This window comes from Haliaeetus albicilla, chromosome 11 (assembly GCF_947461875.1).
Source record: "Haliaeetus albicilla chromosome 11, bHalAlb1.1, whole genome shotgun sequence".
NCBI lineage: Eukaryota > Metazoa > Chordata > Aves > Accipitriformes > Accipitridae > Haliaeetus > Haliaeetus albicilla.
In genome coordinates this window covers 3064289-3088629 of record NC_091493.1, presented here as the reverse complement: position 1 = coordinate 3088629, position 24341 = coordinate 3064289, and the positions used below count along the sequence as shown (strand labels likewise).

Sequence of the window (24341 nt, the reverse complement as noted above, 5' to 3'; positions counted from 1 at the left end):
TTGCCTCCTAAACCGGTTAAGGCAGTGATGTGTTTGCTCTTTAAATCAGTCACTGGTGGTGCGGCTGAAAGATGTCATTTGTTTCTGTAGCAGTCTGTCAGATTGAATAATGGTGTCGTGGCTTGTGTGGTGATAAGATGGCCAAGGAGATACTCCTGAGATGACTTAGAAGGCAGGACAACTTGGCCTCTGCTGTCTAGTTCCCAACCTGCAATCCAGATTAATCTAGACAGCCTGGCATATTCTGCAGCACTTAATTACTCTTAAGACCCAGTTACACCAGAAGGTCCTCAGAAAAGCATGACTTGATTACAGAGTCCGTTTTTGTGTCTGTGAGCAGCCCAGAACAGGCACTGGGTGTGAAACGTCTGTCTTCTGAGCTGCTGGTGTGAAATCTTGAAGCCTGATTGGTGTCAGTGCATGTGTTTATGCTGTTCGCCACTGTGGCTGATGGCTTTAGCTCTACAAACAGTGCTGCCCGGGATGTGGCCGTGTCTGGTCAACCTTCCTCTGTCCCGTTTTTGACAAGTACGTCACCAGTGGCAGCACCGTCTTTTCTCTTAGTGCTTTCTGGAAGACTAGGGAAATGTAAGAGCTATTGTATTCCATGCTGCCAGTTGTGAGATGGGTGTGGAAGGGGGTAGGGGAGTAGCCAAAAGAGCTTTAGCCTTCTCTCCCTGAGCCTTAGCCTTCTCTTTTTCTGGCAGTGCTGCCATTTTGTGTCTGTTCCCATTGCCAGAGGACAGCAGGAGCTAGCAGAGGAGCATGAAGCAGTGCAGCTGGAGGAGGGAGGCTGTAAGCAGGGACTGGCTCAGGGAAGAAAGGACATGTTCTGGCATCTCCTTTCCCTGAGGGCTGAGGAGACAAGGCGGGGGGGCCTGCTTAAAACTGCACTTTGGAGGCTGTGTTGAAGTAAGAGATCGGAAGTGGGATAAGGAAATGGGTGGGAAAATGAAAATGTAAGAATTGCTGGGAGGCAGCAGGAATTGAAATCTTTTCCTCTTCTTGGCTCTTCCACTTTGAAGTCTGTTCTACCCTGAAAGAAGTGAGATTAAAACAAACAGGGCGGGTGGAGAACCAGGACAAGCTAGAGATCAGCCAGGAGGCAGAAGAGAAGGGCAGGGAGAAACAAGGCAGAAGCCCTCAGAAAGACGAGACGGAGGCAGACACTGGATGACCCAAATGCCCTTCGGTGGGTTTGTTATGGAAAGCGTCTGAAGCGTCAGCTCTCGGAGCTGAGGTATGGGCCTCTTTTCTCCTGAGTCACCCCGAGCTCTGGATCATCTCTGAGGTGCAGTGCTTGTGAGTCTGCTTGCATCTGAAAATAAGTCTGTGACCCGAGGAGCTGGTAGAAAAATCCTGTAGAGCGTAAGTAGGGCCTAAAGTGGACAGTGATGTCTGCCTGTGTCTGGGAACAGCTTGAATTGTTGGTACTAGTACTGTGGTCTGCTTCAGATACCAGCTGTATCCGTTTTGCTGAGAAGCCACTTAGCCATAACGCTAGCAGAAAATGCTGATGTGCATTAGGGGTGGCAGAGCTGCTTTTGGCAGGGGAGAGAAATGAGTTCTTCAAATCCGCCTTGCCTTGAAACTGAAAATGACCCGTACCTGCCCTCCTGAGAAAGGGCTGATATCTCCTCTGTCCTTCACAGAGATCTGTTAGCTGAGGTTTTGACCAAACCCAGATCTCTTGCTTTGCATGGCACCTGGAGGCTGCCAGACTTCTCTTCTGCAACACCTTTTTTGCTTTTTGCATAGCAGCGTGCTCAGAAAGGGCTAAGTGATTTTAAGTTTTTATCCTTGGTCCAGGCTGGTCCTGCCCTCACCTGCAAATTAATTCATCTGGCACTTCTCCCCTAATATAGTTCCTAAAATGCTAGTGAGCATTCAGAAAACATTTATCTTCGCAGAGGGGAAAGAAGATATTTTTGTGTTGATGGAGAGCAGTGAATGCTTCTTTTGCTTCCTTTGAGGTTCCAGCAGACACAGTGTTGGACAAACAGTGATTATAAAGATGAGACAAATGGTGTTCCCTCCAGAAAACTCTGCTTCGTTTTCTCGTCTGCTAGATGAATTATTGCTGAGCAGCTCCGTGCACCTCATGCCTGCTAAAACTTGCTGTGCTTTGCTTATGGAAATGGGGAAAGCAGGTAGAAAACAGAGTTTCTCAGCTTCAAGGCCAATACTAGAGGAGAGCAGCAGCCACGTGGCTTGCTGTGCTGGATCAGACTGCTGCAGCCCGCATTTAAGAGAGGTGTGTGCCTTCCTGTCTCATGCAAGACGTCTTGCTAGCTGTGTGTAGTTCCTGGCATAGCTGAGGGGTGGAGTTCCTTCCTGGTCTTTGGATGATCTTGATCAGCTTAAGCTATAAAGCAGGAGATTTGATTTACCCTGAGTTAGCTTGCATAACTGCAGACAGCACTGGGGGTTGGCAAGCCCTTCTGCACATATAATGGCTCAGACTGAGAGAGGGATCATGCTCTGATGCCTCCCACATGGAAAATAATTTTCATTATAATTCATTCTAATTTGTTTTATTTCCTTGATTAACTTTATAACGTAATAAAGCACCATTTTCACTTGAACTATTCTCTGTTAATTTGTTTTAGTATTGTCTGTAATGATATTCATTTAATCTTTGTCGTTGCTAATTCTAAAAATCACTGAAGTAAAGCCAGAAAGTGGTAGAAAACCATGACAATTGCTAGTTTGAGAGTCTTGAAATCGTCACATGGAGGCTGGCAGCCCGTGAGGGGCAGTACAAAACCAGCAGTGGGGTAGGAGCTGGCATCTGGAGCGTGGCAGCCCCAGGCTCTGGGGGCCAGCCTCAGAGAGGCCACACTCTGCCTCTCCCACTGCAGCAGAGACACCAAAGTGGTGGCACCTGGTGGAGCAGAGAGCTGTCTCGGACACCTCAGACACGGTGAGAGAAGCCCAAATTCTTCTGCACAGAGTAATACCCTCTTGCCTTGTTTTCAGGGACAGGAAGCTCTTGTTCTAGCACATCCTTGCTGCTTTTGGTAAGGCTAGGGCACTGCAGAAATTTTGTGGGGGCAGCAGCAGCCTTGAAGTTCCTTCAGGTCTTTAGACGTAGGCTACGTGAGCGCATTGCTCTGATCAGCTGCCTGTTCCTGCTGCCTATCCTAGGACAAGTCTGCCTGCAGATCCCGGCAGCCACGGCCACTTTCATCGCAGATCAAGGCCAGACAAAAAGGTGGCAGTAAGTCCTTTGATTCTGCTTGCTCACTAGCTCCGAAGCTGGAGCACTCACTAGGATGTGCTGTCTGGGTTTGTGCCCTCAGTCACCACGTTCTGGGCTCTCCCAGAAATTAAGCCCCCTGACTGGGTTGCTTCTTTGGGACAGAGAGGGTCTGAGCTCCAGCCCGGTGCACTGTACAGATCACAGTCCCTGAACAGAGCAGGTCCCCCAACAGTCAAGGTGCCTAAGTCCCCTGGGGGTCCGCAGATTTTAGCATTTGTAAGGAGAGTCACATTGTGTTCCCTGGCAGTAGAAAGATGCATCCTTCAAGTCCCAATAACATCTGTCACTGTGAACAGGCTCTCTGCTATGCTAAATCTGCCCTTCTTCATGGAATATTTTCAGCAGAAGTGATCACTGGGGAAGCTTTGCAAAACAGCCAGAACTTTTCCATTAGAACTGAAGCCTGATGGCTCTGTTCACTTTCCATCAGAGACTAGCTCCCTTTCCTCATGTGCATGCAGAGACTTCATTTCGCACATGCTGCCCTCCCTGGCTGAAAACCAAAAGCTGTCGATGCAGGAGTTTCTCCTTGGTTTGCACGGCTCTGTTCTTTCTCTTTTTGCCTTCCCAGACTGCAGGTGATCGCTGATCAACTGGTGGAGCGGTTTGTGGCCTCCGGCCTGATGCTTAAAGAATGGGATAGGGTGAAACTGCATGCTACAGTCATGAACACTCTCTTCAGGAAAGATCCAAGTGGTGTGTAATCTTCATCCTTACTGATAAATGCATTTAAAGTAGTCCCACTGGTCAGGAAATACTTTTGTTGGCTTTTATGTTTGCTTTTTTAATTTTGTGATTTTTCTTAATCTCAAGAATACCTACAAGGCTGTGGGGGGATGTCAGTAGATAAAATGTAGAAGCAAATGAAAAAGCGATCAGCAGAGCTGGAGAAGGCAGGCATTCTTTGAGCACTTTCCAGATCTTTTCTAAGGTTCTTTGTCATAGCTTCAAAAACTGTATTGACCAGTAGCACTCATAAGATCTGGGCCAGAGAGAATGCGTTCAAGTACCATGTGAAGTCTTGGGCTCTCTGTGCCCCAACATTAAATTGAAATTCAGTAACAACTTGATGTGCTTTATTGACCTTTAAACAAGACAAAAACATGATCCTCTTTGGTCAAGTTAAAGATTGCCTGTTGGTTTAGGAACATGATTCCAGTCTCTTTCTCGTTAAATCAGATTCAGACGGCTATGAGGCTGCATATGAGCTATCTGCTGTCTCTGCCAAAAGATTGTCTGCTCTAGCAGTCTGTAGCATTGTTCTTATCACATTACTTTATAAAGCAGCCTCAGATGCATTGCCTTTAGGGAGGGGCAGTGTATTACAGCCTTGTTCTCTGTGTGTAAACAGGCATATGCTCTTGCACTGGTGTGTAGTTTGCAATGCCGATAGGTTGTGTGGAGTATTCTTCAGTTACTGCCTCTCTGAGTCTCTGTGTGGACAGTGATAACAGCAGATGGTTTGTGTTACTATTTTCTGGGCACCCAGCAGCAGACTTTGGGGATGACAGCTACTGAATTCAGGTAAGCATACTCCAGTGGTAGAAATCCTGAAAAGAAGAGGCTTAGCTCTCAAATTGAGCCCTGAAAACTGGTGAAAATGTGAGCCCAAAGTGCTGATGTGGCTCTCTGTTAGGGGAGGCACATGGGCAGCTGCGTCTGGCATTATGAGTCTATATTCTGAACAACCCCATGAGGCATGTGAGGCATTGAGACACAGTGGTGAGAGCATTACACAGATAGCCATAGAAGTCACTTTATATTCCATACAGGATTTGAATAGCATGCTGGATGTGAGAGGGACTTCATAGTTAATGCTGGAGATGAAAAAGAAATATTGAATATATTCATTGAGTGAGGCAGAGGTCCTGTGGAAAGAACAGATCATGTACTTAGGGATTATATAAAAATCCAGACATGCTCTGGGGAAATGGATCTAAGACGTAGGCATTTGGCAGTTGCTATAGGCCTAGGTTGCTATTCTTAAAGTCTGTGTGTGTGGCTGCGTGCCCACCCTGCCGAAGCATACATACCACATATATGTACTTCCTGGAGCAGGCAGCAGAGGTTTGTATAGGTGCCGTCCAGATCGCGTCTGGCATTACGCTTGCATGCTCAGTCTGGTATTTGGTGCCGTTCCAGGCGATGCAAGCGCTCACAGTGCTGACTCTCACCCTGGCAGGATGTGGGATTAAAATCAGCCAGAGAGAAGCAGATGTGTTGCACTGAGCCATCAGCCCTACAGAATCACCCTAGCAGTAGCTGTGTTTTAGGGTCTTTCCTCCAGGTAACGTAGGTGATCCCGATAAAGACACCGATTCCTGCATATTCAGCCTTGTTTTCTTTAAAATCAAAGTGGAAGTGTTTTTTTGCACAAAGAACTGGGCAAGGATGGTTTATTAGCTGGCAGCTGACTTTGGGGAGGTAGAGAGTGGGGGGCAAAGTACAGCGCACACAGTTCTCCCATCTGAAGCTCATTCTGGTGGTGACTTTTCTCTTTACAGCTGAAGAGCGAAACTATGCAATGACTGGTAAATCATCTTTCAAGGAACGGGAGTCGTTTAATGGCCGAAATATCCTCAAGGTCAGTATGAAACAATTAGGGAAATCGAGCCAGCTGTGGATATTGTATAGCCAAAAGAGGTTGAAACACCTCTTCAGGACTGCTTTTGTCTTAGGCTTATGGGATTTCCTGAGGGGGGGAAATCTGTTTAGAAAATAAACAATCCAGATCACTTGTAATTGGGAGCATTACAGGGAGCATTACAGTATTTAACAGAAGCGTTCTTAAAGCTGGTGAGGCTCAGATCAGGAGTATGTAGCACGAATGCTAAGTGGGTGTTCGTGTTGTCGTTTACTTCGCTGGTGTTTTACCCTGGAGACTCAGGCTCGTGTGGATTCTCAGCCCACCAGAAAGGAGTACTTTGTTGCTCTTGTTCTACTCACTCATACATATTTATGAAACTAAAACCGACTGCCATTTCACTTACTCTTTTCTTCTTTTTTTAAAATCTCTGCTATCCATTTGCATGGTTTTGCTCCAGAAAAATAGCAGATAGCAGCAGGGAGTCCCACCAGCCAGGATCTGAGGGCTTTGGCAGTGATCAGAGGGTAGGAAGCAAGATCCCCTAGACCGTGGAGGTGGGTAAGGCTCGAAGGGGAGCATGCTGCAGCCTCCCAGGCTTTGCCAGCCAGGGTTGAGACTGCAGGCAGCTTCTCCTGCTCATCCAGATGGCAGTGTCAGACTGGTGCTGTGGTGCTTGGCCCCTGCAAGGGTCCAGAGAGAAAAGACAAGCACACAGAGAAGTAGAAGTGGAAAACAATACTGGGTTGTAAGCAAATTTGCAATCCTCGTTATGTGAAGGGATTTGTTGCAGGCAGCTATGATAAGAGGGAGGTGGGACAATGCTTAAATACATTTGGGAACCGATAGAAGATATTCTGGCAACAAAGAGATATGGGAGAGGATGCAGGCAGGGTGGGAGTTGGACAGCCCAGAGGGACTTTAGGGCACCAGAGGAGGGAAAGGGTGCGCTTTATTTGTGTTTACAGTTTTGCTATATAATGTATTAGACACTTGATGCACCGGGATGTGAAAGCAGGGAGTGGAACTGATTGATCTCCTCTGTGCAGAGGACAAACAAAGGGACAAAATTAGGTTAAGCTCTCATTGTCCTCAAACGGTCTGTGCAAGCGCAGTGTTATGACTCAGCATCGCCACATGTTGAGTGTTCGGTGTGAGACTGCAGTATTGCAAACTGAAGCAGGAAAGCCACAGACGTGGTCCCTTTCTTAATGTGATCTGCGAGTTTTGGTTAGCTCCCGGTGTCTGAGAGCTAGGCTCCAGAAGGGGATGGTGGTATGTGTTGGGAGCCCTGAGCGCCTGCAGGGACTCAGCTTTCAAGGCGTACGCCCACGTTTCACTTTGCCCTTTGCTCCTTTCTCTTACATCTGTTAAACTTGTCTTCAGACTTTAGAGAAGCGTAAAATCAAACCGTCAGTCTTCCTTAATGCTCCTCATCCAAAAACATTGACGATTGGGAAGGCATTAACGATACTCCCTCTACTGGTCACACCATTTGTGGACCGCACTGCGGGGTCTGAGGATCTGTGGGTCTGGTAGTGTGTGGCACGTAGAAATGCAACTGCCCTACCTCAGATGGCTACTTCTTATTCTTGATGCTGTCTGAAATATGAGCCGATGCATTTTTAAAGCTCCTAATTGATTTTCTACTGATGTAGCCAAAAGAGCTGCTGGCTGTTTGGACTGTTTATAATTACTTCAAAGCATGTCTTGCCGCAAGAAATGTCATCCTTCTCCCCCACCTCCACTACATTTCCTAACCTGCTCGCTTCGTATTTCCCTTTGGTCTCCCACGTGCCTGCAGCAGAACGCCCGTTGGCATTAATTAATTACATGAGTCATAAATAGCTCCAGGCTTCTAACCAGAGGAGCCCAGCCTCAGCCAGCCAGTGATGCATTCTAGCATGACCTTGCAAGGATGCGCCAGTTCCCTCCCAGCCCCCTTTTATATACATTATTTATCTTCTGCTCAGGGAAGCTGCCCTCTCGCAAAGTGGCTTCATTAACTTTTGCAATAGGATCTAAACGACGGGCTGTTAATGAATATGGCTGCAGTTAGGCAGGCTGGCTTGCAGGCGCCATCCCCTTGTAGGGAGAGCGATGTGCCATGTGTGTGTTTCCAGGCGGTGGGACTCTGCGATAGCTGTGCTGGGCGGCAGTGTTCCCACTTGGAAAGCCGACAAAGGATGGCTACTGGTAGGAGGGCATCAAGTCAGAAAACTCGGGTTTCGTCGTTCTCATTCCCATTGTGCAGCTACGACCGGTGCTGTCGAGCCAAAGGCTTTGCCTAGTGGAGGGCAGGACCTGAGCTGTCAGAGCACAGAGCACGATGGAGACGCCTTGGTTATGCTCTTCCAGTCTGAGGCTCCCCTGTGGTCAGAGGTGGTGTGTGTGTGCAGATGCGCTGGCAGCACACATTTGCTGATAGCGTGCCTGCGTTACCCCAGGCTCCAGCTGGTATTTTGCTTTCAGCCGAACTAATCGGAATTTTATTTAATAATCCTTTGTTCTACCCGTTCCGCAGAGTTAAACATACACTCCTATTTGTGCTAATAAATGGTTGTGCAGGCCGGTACCTTCCCACACTGCTCAGAAAATAGATCCTGTAGGATGAGTTGCGTTTAGGAGTTTAAATTACTTCTGTCTTGAAGAATATCCGTGAAAAAGGCTCCCTGGCCTAGCTGGTGCTGAAAGCCCAAGGGAGCGTGTGACCCAACAGCGGAGTGATTTGTGTCTCCCACAAAAGCGCTAGATGCTTTAGCTTTGTGCTTGTCTAGTCCCAGGAAGCTGGGGATGCTTTATGCACCACTTCATATGGAGCAATATGTATTTCTTCTAGGGTGGCTAGCAGCTAGCTGATCGCCTCCTTAGAACATCCGAGTCGCGTACCAAAATCTTGCTCCGGTTGGGAGCAAAGTGACTCGTCTCTTTGGAGAGCGGAGGGAGGGAGCAGCAATTCACAGCTGAAAGACAGCAGCAGCTCCTTCCCCTTGAGAGCAGGGTCGGGCCAGGCAGGCAGCTGGGCCTTGGAGAGATGCTGGTTTGGCAGCCCCTCTGCCTTGCCTCCTCCTGTGTCCCGGGCAGTGGCTACGTGCCCTGCGTCGCAGCTGGCCAAGCAGCACAGTGCTGGCACAGAGGCAGCTGGGGCAGCTGCCTGCATCTCCGGAGACGAGGCTTGGCTGCCTCCAGGCTTTTATTTATTTCGCTTAGTGAAAAAACGAAGGCTGTGGTGAATAAATAAAAATGCGAAGAAATGCAAAGGTACCACCTGACCAAAATTTTCTATTATGCTTTTGAAGAAAAGCAAGGCTTGCAGCAGGAAGAAACCCACCTGGACTCTCACTGGGTTAAAATTGAGTGATTTTTGACCTGAGGTCTGAGGAGTGGCATTTGCCACGTTCAAACAAGGGAGAAGCAAATTTTGAGCACAGAAAAAGATGAACCCCGTCGCTTAGCACAGATCTGTGCATTAACAGCTTACAAGATTAAATATTGAGGGAACAGCTACTGAGGTACAACAGCAGAAAGCTGCACATCTTATGTCTGAGGGCATTAGGGCAGACTTTAAGCTGGGATGCGAGACTGGGAACTGGATCAGTCAAGGCAGTGACATGCTGCTGTGCCCTGGTCCAGCAGCGGGACCAGAGCGGCCAGGCTGCATGACTGCTTTGGGAGGGCTTCTAGGTCAGACAAGGCGTAATTCGATGAGGCTCCTTCTCTTTTGAGGCCTACATACAGGGTATTAAATTATGGGACTGTATCTGCTTTCACTTGGAGCAGGGGAAAAGTGCATTTACTGACTGATGTACTGGGACTACTGGAGAGCCGATCATAGCAAGCAAATCTGGTAGTGTTCTCTGTTATCATTTCTGTCTTGCTGGGTAAGAATAGTGCAGTGGCTGTGGTATGCAGTAGTTCAGTTTAAGACATCTGATGCAGTGCCACAGAGAGAGCTACAGTGAAAAAGAAAAATCTTGTCCTGGATAAGCCCCCTAACCCCTCAAAATACCGCAAACACACCAAGCGCTAAACAAATTAACATCTGCCCCTGTGTAGAGCCACCATTACCAACTGGACTTGCAGATGAGGAGTGCTTCTGGCATTCTGCAGCCATCGGTACTTAGGCCTTTTCTGTGTAATTTTTGTTAGTCAATTTAAGGAGGCGGAGTCTTTTCCCGATATATTTTTAAGCTAAGGTGAAATCAAAGGGCCAAAGACCCACATTAGGTGAGATCAAGACTGCCCAGTGTTCAGAAAGGGTAAGAACATCTTCTTATCCTCAGTGAGGTGGTATAGATATATATCTGAAGTAGGACTGGCAACTGGAACAAGTACCTAACAGGAGGTGGCTGCTTGGAAAATTTAGAGTTAAAAATACCAAACAAAAATCCACTGGGGTGAGAACAGACAGAGTAAGAGATTGTGGTGCAACATCACTGTATCAGAAATAAGCCAGTGCTTTCCTCGCCTCAGTTTTAGGGAAGAATCAAAAGCAGAAATGAAAGGCTGTAATGCCACTTTGCAGAAGAGAGGATTTTTGCCTTCAGTTCTGATCAAGCCATTATCGAGGGATACTGAAATGATCGAGGGGGCTCAGCAGTGAGCAATTAGAGCAACAGTGGGATGGGAGGATGTGACAGTTGAGCAGATGAGTCTGGAGATCAGCATTTGTATGATCTTGGGGAAAAAAAAGGAGATTAAATTGGGGTTGCCGTGAAAACACTTTCCTATGAATTATATTCTTCAGGGGGAAAAAAAGGCATATTCACGTTATTTGCATTCGGTGAAACAGGAATCTGATGTGGCATTTGGAAAACCAGACTAGACAATAGAGGAAAAATATCTTTGCTGGAGCGTTTGGGCCTTGGAGCAGAGTGATGAGGCGGCGTTGGAGGTATTGGGAGAAGGCTGAGACGCCGCGCTGAGGAGAACGCAGTGCAAGAAGTGCAGAAGGTTTGTGCTAACTTGCCCGCATGTGACAGAGATCCGTTTGGTGACCTTACCATAAAGGGGAGAAGCCTCTTTTTTTTGCAGAGGTGCTCAGCGCCTCTCTGACTAATTTTAGCAGGAACTGTGAGTGCTGGAAGAGGGAGGATTTGCTGAGAGGGTTATAAAGTTTCTGAATCCTCTTGCCCCTTCCAGGCAGGGCTGCCTGCACCGCCACAGCCCCCTCCAGCCTGGCAGCTCAGCCGTTTTGGAGGTGCTCTGGGTGCCTCTGCCTTTGGAGGTCACGCTGTGGGTGCCTCTGCCTCCCATCCAGCGGGCATCCTGCCTACTCATTTCCCTGAGATCGCTGTTCTGCCACCAGCCAGCCAAGACAGCATCACCTCTTTGATCTTAAGAGGACAGTTTTTCTCAGTGGAGCTGGCAGGGGTTGAATTACAGAGGCGCATTAATAGAAGACAGGGACCCAGCACATTAAGTGCAAAAAAAACCCCAACCAACCCAACAACCACAACCCAACACATTGATTAGCAAAAGTAAGCAGTTCATCCCAAAGGTGCCGTGACCCTTCTGCTGGATAATTTCCCGGGTCTGCCCGAATTAATCTACTGGCTCCATAGCTGGGCTCCTCCTCTTGGTGGTTTGGTGAGCGTAGCGAGTAGGTCACATTGATGGGAGCTCTTTGTCCTAGTATTCCCGGATGTGTCCCAAGCCTCCTGGCATCTCTGCAGCAAAGCTGAAGCCCAGCTCTTAAAAACTGTTGCTGCATTTGCTATAATAGGCAGTGCTAGGAGCCACGGGGATGAGGCTTCTTTGGAGAAATGCAGTGCTTGATTATTAATTTCCTTAAACAAGTTGTACTGTAAATCCCTCACGTTTGAGGCATAGCAGGGTCTGGGAAGTTAGCAGAGCCTTTAATGTGCTGGAGGTTTTTTTTATTCTTGTCTGAAAGATGTGCAAAAATCCGGTAACCTCCAAATGTCCCACTTGTATTTGTTTCTTAGTTTGCAGAACGCCTTTCACCATAGCAACTAGGGTTTGATTTCCTCAAGCGCATGAATTTTCATGGATTTGTGGCAGGGGGGAACAGACCCAAAACCCTGAGCTAAAGCGTGGCAGTGGCAGGAGCACCGCTAGATTTGGCTTGTGAAGGAGGGGGACCCTGGAGGGAGAGGATCTCAGCTGAACAAAGGCCTGCACCTGGCCCCAAAATAGTTTTATTTGCAAAAAATCAGTCCTGACAGATTAATTTAGACTGTTGCTGAATGTCACCCTCCCCACTGCTGCATCACCCTCTGGCAGCTGAGGTGGCTTTGCTCCAGTTTTATGAAGAGCTGAGGTTTCGCATGGCAGCAGTCAGAGGAGAAGGATCGGCTGCTTCCATGCTCACAGAGCTCAGCTGGAAACCTTGTACCCTTCCCACCTGCGGAGGTCAGAAGGGTGTTATGGGTGGTGTGAAGCATGCTCCTCTTAGGTCTGCAGATGAAACGCAGCTGGGGAGAGGCAGGAAAATTGCACACATTAGTAGGGGGGAACAGAGCTCCAAATCGTCTTGAGAAATCGGGCAGAAACAAATGGAGTGCTGTGAACAAAGGCAGGTGCAGGAGGGAGTGGTGGCATCGGTGCGGGATGGAGAACTGCCTCCATACCAGCCCCACGGACTGGGGTTTGGGTTATAGGGGACTGCTCCAGAGCACAAGCCAGCTGAGTCCGTCTGTGGAAATAAAAGAAAGAGGCAAATGTCTGTAAAGTAAACCTTTGACCACACTTAGCACTCAGCCCCTAGCTGAAGTATTTGTCCAGTTTTGGGCACCGTGGAGGGGTACAAAGAGCCCCGAAGGCAACAATAACATAATTGGAGGGCTAGAAAACGTCTATGAGCTGAGTCTGAAAGACGTAGCGTTTTGAGGCTAATAAAGGGAAGGAGGAGGACAACATGTAGGAAAAACACTTTAAGCCTGTGAAAGCTTTTGCCAGTAGTGGATACTCTGTCCTCCATGCTCTGATGGTAGGGCAATAAATAATGGGCTTAAATTGCAGCGAGCGATTAGGTGTTAGGAAAATCTTTGTCACGGGAAGGATAGTGAAGCATTCACTGCTCTAGAGGAGCTGGAGAAATGGGCGTCCCAGTTGTTTTGAGGGAGCAGAGACGTTAGTCCAGGATCTGCCACCAATAAGCTCTTCCTGCCTTGGGGAAGGAGAGGATGGTGGAGCCGAAGACCTCTTTTGGTCCTTTCTTCAGCTTGTTGCTTTATTATTACTATGTGAAATATATGCAAAACACCCATGAGGTGGCATTTGTGAACGTACCAGAAGCTTCTTGGCATTTATGCGGCATTTACTTTGGCTCAGCAAAATAAAAATATAAAAAAGAAACCTCCCATCATATACACCTAGATCTTTCTCCCTGAACTCCATACATGCTTCTTGCTCTTACGCTGGTGGTACTTTTCCAGATGGGGATTGTTATACTGTTACTGCTTTCTGAGGGATGGCACCGGTGATTTAATTGGAAGGGCTTTTCCTGTGTCATGGAGGAGATACGCCTGACTTAACATCCCGTGTTGGGCTTGTGCTAACCCAAGATGCTCACTTGTTTGTAATTTCAGGTCTTGGTGGTTCGTGGCAAAGCTTGCGGATATCAATGACTTGAGAAGTAGCAAGCTGAATGCAAATGATAAAGGAGTTAGTGCTTTGCTTATGATAGAGATCAGCTGTGCTCCCAAAAGATAGGCCGCTGGGACTTTTATGACCAGATTTTCTCTCTCCTGAAGTCTGCATGCTTTATTCTTCCTAAGGGGGATGAGGTGAAAGGGCCTCTGCTGCCACCTTTTAAAATTTGCCAGAGGTTGAAAGAAGACGAGAGGGGAAGGGCCGTTCCTCGCATTATCTGGGTTGGAAGGACTTGATGCTATATTGGTGATGGAGAGACACTCCAGAGCCAGCTGCGCACTTGCAGAACAAAACAAACGATCGATCTGCGTACACCCGCCGAGCTTTGTGGCTGATGCTTGGAGGCCTTGGCACAGGCAGCGTGCTCGTGGTGACGGCCCAGATGACAACCACCTTCCCTGTCCTTCCTAGCCCTCTCTTCCACCCTTGCCTTGCGACTCTGCACAACGTCTTAATCCTGTAATGCCTGTGCAGTAATGGAAGCCGTTGGATGCCTGGCCAGCGGTCCTTTAAAAAGCCATGAAAAGGAAGCAGCTGCTAATTTAGAGAGGAGGTGGGGAACACCGGGAAGAGCCGCTTCTCTGGATGAGTGCCTGTCTACCTGCTTTTCCTGCACTTCTCATGCATTATTGCTGGCAAGCTTCCAAGCACAATTAAACCTCTGACAGATAATCATTGGCAGAGTGGTGTCCAGAGTGAATAATACAGGAATCAAATATTTCTTTTTTGGCACCAAACTGTTTCAGAAAACATATTTTGAAAGTTGAAAATAGAAGAAAAAAAATTATTAATTGAACAAACTCCCCAGATCTTGATGCATTGCCCGGTTGTCTCATCTTCTGGGAGCCACCAGGGACTTTGGTTTGGGGTTTGTCTGTCATAGTTTGGGGGAGTTTAGGTCGCAAATGGAAAGGGTTTTGGTGCCTTTCTCAGTACAAGGAAGAAGGAGCTCTCCCAGCACATACTGCAGCCTGGGAACTGGGACAGCTTCTGCCATTTCGTGCTGTGGAGGTAACAGCCTTCTGTAGACCGTTGGGGTGGTCAACAGGGACATGTTGGTAGCATAAATCTGCAAAGGCGAAATGGGCCACAGGCAGGCTGGCCCTTGAGGTCCTTCTTCTACCAACAGCTTTCCATTACTGAACTGTGTTCATGAGTCAGCCGGCCAAGGAGTGACAGAGGTGCTGCTCAGACCTGAGAGGCCCCAACAGGTCTCTGTGGGAGGTCGCATGAGTGAGGCACGTTAGCGGGTAGGTGGGATCCCAAAAGCAGGATAAGAGGCTGTGGTTTGTGCAGCAGAGGAGGTTAATCAGAAGAGCTCTGATGGACAGCATTTGCTGGAGTTCCGTAGACTCTTCTTAGAGTCCATCAGTGTTTCTGAGTCTTACTTTCACATTTCTAAATCTTTTTAATTTTTAATCCATCCATGTTTCTTGCCATCAGTAACTTTTCCTCTATCGGTCCTTTTTGCTTAATGCTGGTATCAGCTCTGTAACACAGCAGTTTGCCGAAGAGTCGGCGCCTTCCCTGCTGTAGCTGGCATGGGTACTGCAGTTGTGCTTTAGCCAGATGATTTGGAAGAGTGATCGTTCTCTGCTCTTCTGTAGTGTTTTCCATCCCAAGCTGTGGATGCATTATACAAGTGTTAATTCAAATGTAATATCCCTTATGAGATGGAAAAATAGCCTGATGTTTATTTGGGCAAGTCACAGCCCGTGGTCTGATTCTGTCTGAGCCTCTCTCCTCCCTTTTAGTGTAAGATGATGCATGAAGGGTTTGGGGTGTTGGGGTCATGCTCTGCTGTGAGTACCGCCGGGAATATCTAGGGGAGAGTGCGGAGAATCTGAAAACAAACAGCTTTCATTGCTCCATGTTGAGGCACCTCTTCAGAAATGCCACTTAATTTTTCCTCCATGCTTGTCAGCGGGTGCCTGGGATTTTGTTTGCTGCTTTCCTTCCCCGAAGGGGATAACAGCACTGTAGCATGCTGATTTCTCATGGAAAGCAACCTCCCGTCCCTCCCGGCTTTCCGAGTTTGTTCCTTCATTCACCGCTGCTCCCAATCAGGACACGCTGGGGGTAGTGGCTGCTGCCAGGCGAGCTGGTGACTGTTGTCACTGCGTGCAGAGCAGATGAAGCTGTAAAGCCTGTGGCTCCTCTGAAGCTTGAGTTTAATCTCCTGGTTTGAGCTCTCTCCGCACTGCTGTCTGCTACTGGACCCTGATTGCCGGCGTGATCTTGCGTGGCCACAGCGCTGGGTTAGCTGTCATTAGCGATCCTCCTGCCCATGTTCTTCCATGGAGGCAGAAGAGAGTGGCTTTCAGCCTGTTCACTTGCCTTCCTGGAAGAGATCCTTTGGATGAACGCTTTCAACCCGGGCAAAACAGAGGAGAAGGGATTGCTGGTGTCCTGTCCTCAGCGTGGACCGCACAGCAGGAATGATGGTGTGAGCTCATCCGCAGCTGTAGGTTCCCGGAGCTGTGAGCCTCTTCCTCCTCGCATCTCAGAAGTTGCTAATTGCTGTGTTTGTTCCAGATACGGAAAACAGGATCCCCCCCTCAGCTCCCTGCCGAGGGCAGCCGGGTTTCTTAGGCTGATTGGTCACAGGCTAATGACATTACATGCCTCTGCTCGCCCACAGCGCTGATTCACCGGGGACAGTTTTGTACTGTTAATCTATAATACCCCTACCCTAAGGCACTGCTTTCTGTGGCTGGAGTTCACAACAAAGCGAGCTCCCTGCAGACTAGGGGGTTATGTGTGTGTGTGTATGCATTTTATCCTGTGATAATGCTGCTCTTTGGTGCTAGTTTTTAATTGCAAGGCATTACAGTGAATTGTTGTTCCCCCAGCATTTCTGAGCACCAAGGCTCTCAGCAGAGCTGCTTGGACTTTTTATTAATTCAGGATGGGTCCTTTTTGGCTGAACTACGGTAGACGACGTAAGGCTTTAAAAACTGATCAATAATCCTGATGGTAGCAGCAAAATCCAGGCCAGGCAGCGTGAGTGCAAGCCAGAGATTACGTGAAGGAAGTTTTAAATACCTCTTACTCCCTTCCCTTGTCTGGACTTATTTTGTCCTCCCGCTGCCCGGTGCCTCTCCAGGCGAATCCATTAATATTTCTCATGCTTGTTGAGCCCATGACAGGTGATTTAAAAGCACCAGTTTGTGTTGGCGTCTCCGCTCTTCATAACCGGAGCTGAAATGCGTTACTGCTGTCCTTATGTGGATTAGCGCCCTGATTTATTACTGTTGTTTCCAGGTTTGAACACAAAGGTGCTGTCTCATTCTGGGAGGGTTGTCTGTGGGAAGCGAGCCCCCGAGGATGCCTGCTTGACAAATGCCCACGCTCAGGAACACAGCATCATTTAGACACACGTTTTAACTGCTTCATCGAGGAATCGTCCTCCTTTGCATTTGTTTCTACCAGTGCTTCGGTAAAACCTACTTTACAGGCTTAGGCAAAAGGGGGAAAAAATGCGGAAAAGAGGCATCCTGGTTTTGATCTGTTGCTCTGCCTTTGATAAGGAAGTTGTTGTGGTTTGGGGGCTGAAGTTTGTACTAGCATTTTTGGCTCAGGTTTGCAAGGAGCAAGCCGTTTGATGTGTGATTCTTTCTCTCCCCAAACAAGTCTTCAGCCTCTGTCTTCCTTTAAAAAATGATTGTCGCACCCCAAGGGAGCCCTGCTTTGTAATTTGTGGGTAATAGAGGGGAACGGACCTTGGAGGAAGAAGGGTTTCCAACATCTGAATGGAATTGTCTTAAATGAGAGAAATTGGGGTGTTAGAAATGACAGGCGTGCTGCTGGCTCTTCCTGGCTCAGAATAAATGACTTTGGGGGAGAAATGGAGAAAAGCTTGCTTTCTGGGAGCTACCGCAGGGCTGCCTGCCTTTCATCATTACCTGTGCGGTTGTGTCCTTGGACCCAGCCCCCCAGAAGGGAGAGGAAGAAGGAGGAGTGCTGGCACACGTGGCCCTACAGTAGTTTGCAGGCTGATGTGAAATATGGGTTATCCGTAGATCAGTACGCTCCCTCTCTCAGGGGCTTATGGCTTTTGGGGAAGGCGGCACAGGTGCAGTCCCTGCCATCCCCTGCAGGTCCTGGGATGCTGCTCCCAGGAGGATGCTGTGCTGCTCTCTAGGCACCCGCTTCCTCCCTCTGGGAGATGCCCTGTCCTTCTAGGCATCCTCGCTGAGTGGTTTCTGAGTCTGTGGCTGTGAAAGATAGGGCACATCTCCGGCATGTTTGCTGAGAGGTGCTGGGTCTGGGGTTAAAAGTTAACAATGCTCTTTCCTCATTTGGTTTTAATTTAATTTGGGAAGGCAGCAGGGAGACAGAGGGCACTTAGTCTGTTAAGTGCTATTCCCTTGATGGGAGTTAGTAGCTTGCACGGCATGCGTGGTGTTGACTTCGTAAGCTGACCTTTACCTCCATCAGGTTGATTTTCATTTATAATATCTAAAAAAAAAAAAAATCCCAACCCCCAACCTCTTATTTATTCTTTAGGCAGCGAGGATGTAAATCCTTCAGTGTGTTCGGATTTATAGAATTACTGTGCTTTTGCTGAGCCTTGTGTCCCTCTCCAATCAAATGACATGGCTTTTGGTAACCGTGCGCGGGTGATTGCGTTTTTCCTCCCCCCGCCTCCCTCCTAGCTGCTCCTGATCCGTGCCTCCTCGTGCTCCCTGCAGCCTTTTTGGGGAAAGGTGGGCCCTTGGCACCTAGGGGAAGGGACAGGAGGGGAACTAGGCAAGTCTTAGGGTTATCGGCATTTGCACATGAAGCGTAACAACCTCCAGGTATCTTCTTTCCTGGCCCAGAATAAAAAAGGGTAAAATGCTTTTATAGGAGGCGTTTCATCAGCTGTGCTACTGGCCTCCTCCAAAACCGGAGCGTTTCCGTGGTGGCTGGGGAGAGGGGGGAGATATAAATATCTTTCTCGGCTCTGCTTGGCTTCTCCCCAAGATAAAGAGAAGTGAAAGTCAAAAGTAGAGGCTTGGCCTTCTGCAATCTCTTCCTGAGCCCCCCGGGACCCGAGCGCAGGATGCTTTCATGACGGGAAGCCAGCTCCTGGTGTTTTGGGGGTCTCGGAGGATGATGTTTGAGGGGCCTTCCTCCCCACTGCCGGAGGCAGATCTCGACTGTACAGTGGCTCGGCTGTGATCCCCACGCCTGGCGTCCAGTGGCTTCTGTCGTGGGAAGCCGCAGGGAGCAAAGAAGCATCGGTGAGAAGCCAGCTTGAAACGAGAGCAGAAAAAAATGTCTGTGGTTGTCCTCTAAATCTTGTAGCATGTTTACTCTCAGAAAGTACAGCTACATTACCAAAAATCAATAGTTCTAGCAGCGTTCTCCCTGGGAAACACGCGCACGCTCGGACACATGAGAGGTGGTAGGTCTTAAAAAAAGCCAAGGGAATACAAAGTGCTTTAGTACAAGGGGTTTGCTTCACTTTTAGCAGTGTACAAATGGAGGGCCCTTGACCTGGGCAGTGTCTTCTGGGACTTTCTGATTGTCTTTCTGGTCCGATGTGCCTGAGGCTGTGCGAGGCAAGAGGGGCTGGGGGGAGAGTTTGTCTCAATAACTAATTTTTGCTTTCAAGTACATGTATTTTGTAAAAAAAAAAAAAACAACAAAATCAAACAAAAACCAAACCAAAACCAAAAACAGATTGTGGTGTGCAGAGATAATATAAACAAGTATTTGAAAGACTTCCTTCGGCTGTTTTGTGTAAAGGTTTGACTTCCAGGGCTGCTGATGGGACCAGCGCATCCCAGCATTTCGTTTGTTTTCTTCATGTTTGCAAAGACTTTATTCTACAGAAATAAAGCATCTCATCCACCTTCTCTTTTAAAAAAATACTTTACAAATCCTAGTATCTCCTTGCTTACCAATGTACCTACCGCTCCCTCCGTTAGGAATGGAGAGAAATTATTTCCATTTTTCCTGGGTGGAGAATGCTCTGGGAAGGAAAGGAGTGTTGATATGAACAACCATTTTGACAGAGATGGGTGTTAAGGTTTGGGGTGAGTGGGCAAGCTGGCGGCAAGCACTGCGGCAAGCCCTGGAGAGCTGGAAATCATTCTTCCTTCTCAGATCAGCCAAAACAAAAAGAGAAAGGAGACCAACCCCTTTTTACTACCATCACTTATTAATGAGACTTTTTATCCTAAGTCCTCTAACATGAACTACGCAGGCTTTTGGGAGCATAATTAATCTTTAATTGTATAAATCTTTAATTATATAAAATGGAGTTTATATGGCTGTAGTCATTTCTTGTCTCTCTTTTCCGCCTCTCCCTGTTTGAGACGCTCCCTTAGCACAACTACTTTTCAACAGGGTGCCTCGCTTTAGGGCAGCAGCTGCATGGAGCCACACACACAGAGTGTCCCTTGAAGCCAGGCTGCTGCGGCGGGGCCTCTCGCTGGGACAGGGACCTGCGTGACCCCCGTGGCGGGGCGCCTGGCTCCTGCCGAGTACACACGCGGACGAACGAACGGACAGCAAGTTGTGGCTTTATATGAGTTTGAGCGATTAGCGGCGAATTACTTCAGGCCCTGTGCGAAGTAAGTCCTTGTGCCGGGGTCTTAAGGGACAAGCGTCACCCCAAAGGCAGGATGAGGTGCAGGTGAGCCGGAGGCTGCCCACCGCCTTTCCTAGGCAGGCACGCTGTGACTAAATGTTCCGGCGCAGAGAAACCCAGTTGTTCGCGGCGTTTGTGCTAACCCAGATGTTTTTTGCAGGAGCAGCTTGGGGGGGTCAACTGCTGGTGCTGCCACACAGGCAGGTCCAGGGAGGAGGAGGTGGTCCCTGGCAGGTGGGCTGCTGGCAGCAAGCACTCTGCAGCACGTCTGACTGCAGCTGCAGCCGTTTCAAGCTGAAGCGGGGGTTTAGCAATCGCTGAGAGCTGGCTCGGCACGCATAAATACCCCTTCTCTTCAGAGATGCCGGTCTGACTGTCGTGCGTTGATGAGGAATTGCTGGCCTCAGCCAAATCCTGAGTGGAGAGTTGTCCGGATGAGCTGGCAGTCTGGAGCAGGGGCTGGCTTCATCCTGGTGCCTGGCATCTGGTCTGTAGCCCAGTACCTCGGTGGTGCTCCCTGGAAGAAGCCTTGCTTGCTGTGCCCTGAAGATGGACAGGGAATCGCTTTCCCTAAGGCATTTTTCCTTTGTGGAGGACCAGGAATCGTGCTGAAAGAAACCTAGCTTGGTCACCTTGTGAAAAAGGGGTATTTGCAAAGTAGAATGCCCTTGGGAGAACCAACAAAAGAGCAGTTGTGCCCAGATCAGTGCCAGGCGGAGCCAAATGCCTTTTTGGAGGAGGCAAAGTGCAGCCTTTCAGATGCTAACTAGGTATTTGGGGTTTCGGTCATTGGCTGTATGGAGGAATTGATGCACCATTGGCTCTAGGAGGATGTGTTGTAATTAATGCATCAGCTTATGCTGGCCGTTAGCATTTGTGCCTTCTGTAATGGGAGGAAGGGGTGTGCAGAAAATTCAATAGGAGACAGATGGAATGGACGTTTCGGAGATCTCTGTGGTGGGGAGATGTCGCTGCTCAGGCCCCCGGTGACTCACAGCGCTCCCGTTAAGCAGAGTTTTGAAATTAGCATCTCCGCTGAAAAGCTTTTCCAAGGCACAATTGATGTTTCCAGGTAGAGCAATTTCCTGCGTCATAATGGAACAGGAGGAGCACTTTACGCTTGGACACGATGCCTTTCCAGCAATATTGCTGAACTTCCCTGTAAGAAATTCTGATGTCATTTTTTTGGTCTGCTTCATAGATTGGATTAATCAGCAGAGACACGCCCTCAGGGTCCCAGAGTTGGCTTGCTTTCATTAATTTGCACTCAAGTCTTTGCCGAACAAAGAAGGATTTGTGGAACAAAGCGGGGTCAGTGCTGGGATGAAGAGCCTTGCGCCTCTAGCCTGCTAGTTTGAATTAGGACTGAGCCGTAACTGTTAAGTCCTACGTCCTGTGGCCTGGATTGGTAAAAACGTCCTGGCCTCAATCCTCCCTCCTGCGGAGCCTGCAACCTCAAGAGCCACCCCGGGGTGGTGGCCTTCAGGCGGTGAATAGCCTCCCCAAGCTCCCTAAATGAGACACAGTCAGAAAGCAGAGTAAGGAAGGTTTGAGCAACTGCTGCTGTAGATAAAAAGAGGTGTTAATTTTATACCCTGTTTGCTTTAAAGGCTAAGTGCAGTCTCTAGGGGGAAAAATAATTTAAAGAATAGCTTCATTAAAGGCGAAACAAGTCTATGAGTAGAGGCTCTTTGCAGGGCCAGCTCTTGCGAGAGATCCATGGACCAGCTGAAGGCTGCATTTCTCTAGGTGCCCATCAAATGGTTTTTCTCCTTTCTTTCAGCTCTTCGAGAACTTCTACTTCGGAGAGGTGCAGCTGGACTCGGTGCGTCTTTCCCAGAGGTTCTCCTCGGATGCCTCTGGCTACTACGCGACGTCTGGGCAGCTGACTTTCTCCTGAAGCAGCAACACGGCTGCCACGGCAGGTCCGCTCTGTGCGCAGAGGAACGCGACTCATTGGTCAAATGTTTTTATAAAACACGAATTTTGGATGGGAACCTGGGAATTCCAAGCAGGGATGCCTCGTGACTCCTCAAAAGCACATTACAGCCGGGAACCGTGGCATTTCCCTGCAGCTTTTCCTACACGTATTGCCTTCTGGCGGAACCGGGGTCCTTCTGCCTCCTTTCCCCGTTGATAACCTAAATGTCGTAAAGTTGCCTGTCTGTTTTCCAAGAAAACAACTAGAAAAACTGGTGCAGGTGGCTTTTGGGGCATCGCTGATGTTTAAGCATGGCTTTATTTCAGAAGAAGGAAGTTTGTCTTAAAATAAGTATTTAAAATCCAAGAGAGCTCCCCAGAGCATGATTTAACGATATTGAGGTCAGGCTTTGCTTGGATCTCCAGCAGTGTGCCTGTGTGATGTAGATCTCCAAATAAATTAATTCCCTTCAAAAGCAAAGTGTTTATCTCCTGTTGCATTGATAGTTTCTGTAATTAAACTTCCAGCATGCAACTACGTTAATAAGAAAGCATTTATGGTAAGAGCTTTTTCCAGTGACCGTTTTGGAGCGTGTCAAAAAACATATGCCTTGTAGGTGTTTTCTCCATTAAAAGAAGTGCAAAACTCTTTGATACCATTGTGAATCCTTCAGAGATCTGAAGACGACTGTTTTTTCTTGTAAATCTCCGCCTTTGGTAAGAATAGCGACACAGGCTTTCAACTCACCCGAGGATGAACCCTTTGAAAAATGGAAGATGCTGGTGTTTAGTTGTTTTGCAACGACCTGGCGGCGGCTGCTGCTGCCCGTTCCTAGTTGCTGCCATGAACGTGGAATCACGCTGTCATCGACGTGCAGAGTGCGTTAGCTAGGGACGGGGCTGCTCCAGCAGCACCTGCTTGTACTAGTAATCATTTTTTTAAGAGGTTTTCATCCCTTTTCCTCCCTCCTGAAGTGAGCCGGCTGTGCAGCCGTGCTCTGACTGCATGCGCAGACGGCGGTGGGAGGCGGTCAGGATTCAGGGTGGCTTTTCTTTTTCCCCCAAAATGCGTTGCCGGTTGTGTTTCCAAGACCAAATTGCCTATCTCTGCTTTCAAGCTTTCTTGCCAGGGAATCAAATCATCCGTGGTTTTGCCGGTTGCCCTTTACCCTGGAGTCCGCGCTTGTCCCCAGTTACACCCATTGGGCTTTTTGTCTCTGCTTTTCCTTGCAGCCAAATGCTTTTGTGGTCTCTAAACGGAGGATGAAGGGCCGCCTTCGAAACTGTTTGCTCAGCAAGCAGAGCACCGGCACACTTGCTAGCCGCCTGATGCAGGGAGGTGCTGAGAGCACTTAACACCGGTTGCTATCATCTTTCTGCCTGCCTGAAGAGGTACTTGGCAATTCTCATCAGCTGCCCAAAGAACAGACCTGGGAGCTGCTCACACAGCTCGAAAGGGGGATGCACCTTGGAAAGCTTCTGCCTGCTGGGGTTTTGAAAACTCCCACCAAGAAGCTGAGCGCTACAGGACATGGGGGGTGCTGTTTGCGCTCGAGTTTTGCTTAACGGGGCATTGGTGGCATTTCTATCACACCTGCTTTCCTCCGTTGTCACCCAATACTGGCAATTTCGAGTTCTTCACTGCGGTGGGCTCGTAGCGCAGCTGGCTTTGGGACTAAGCCTTCACACCTCCCTAACACGGGACTAGCTTTGACCTTGCAAACAGCCCCTCGGCGTGGAGGCAAACACGTCTTTTCTACAAAGAAGGGCCGATCTGAGGATACGCCTCCCCTTCCCACTAGCGTAGACATGTTTTAATGACTATTATTTCTGTGACCGTTTGGAAGTTGGTTGAATTTCGGTGGTAAGCGGCTTATCCCGCTGCTCTAGCCTGGCACGGCTAAATTCGTTTCACACCTCCGTCCCCGGGCAGAATTAAGGGATCTGGTCTGTTCCTCTCATCTGCGGAGTCGTAGGTTAGGCTGTGATCCAGCAAGCCGTTGTGTGTGTACTTAAATTTACACCTCGCTTGATCCCTTTGTATAACATTAAGCATGCACATGAGTCTGGTGGAGTGGCAGCTCTGCTTTGCCGGTAGCGCTTATTCTACAGACGAGAGGGGCAGAATTGGGTGTTACATCCCCTTACCCTTACGCAAGGGAGCTACTCACGTAAATAAAACACACCTGCTGCTTTTCGGGGGGGATCAGGGCCAGAAGAAAATGTACCCTGATGGATTTACCAAGGGTTTTCCCTTTTCTATCATTATTCATAGATATAATTAGAACAGTTTCATGCTGAGCACAATAAAACTGTGTTTTATGCATGGTCCTGCACTGATGAATGGAAACCCTGTTAAACCTGGCAGTGTTATG

At 48.5% G+C, this 24341-nt stretch overlaps 1 protein-coding gene across 3 annotated transcripts in view; it reads left to right on the top strand.

Moving 5' to 3' along the window:
* ASCC1 (activating signal cointegrator 1 complex subunit 1) overlaps window positions 1–22615 on the top strand; it is a 38564-nt gene extending 15949 nt beyond the window's left edge. For 2 of the 3 annotated variants that reach the window (XM_069795850.1, XM_069795851.1), the window contains exons 8-10: window positions 3834–3958; window positions 5767–5846; window positions 21830–22615. In XM_069795850.1, coding sequence (XP_069651951.1) covers window positions 3834–3958; window positions 5767–5846; window positions 21830–21946 — 322 coding nt within the window. In that variant the 3' untranslated portion in view covers window positions 21947–22615. Of the gene's footprint in view, window positions 1–3833; window positions 3959–5766; window positions 5847–19802; window positions 20030–21829 lie in introns of all 3 variants that reach the window. The other variant, XR_011326786.1, reaches the window with a different exon arrangement.
* The last annotated feature ends 1726 nt before the right edge of the window (window positions 22616–24341 follow it).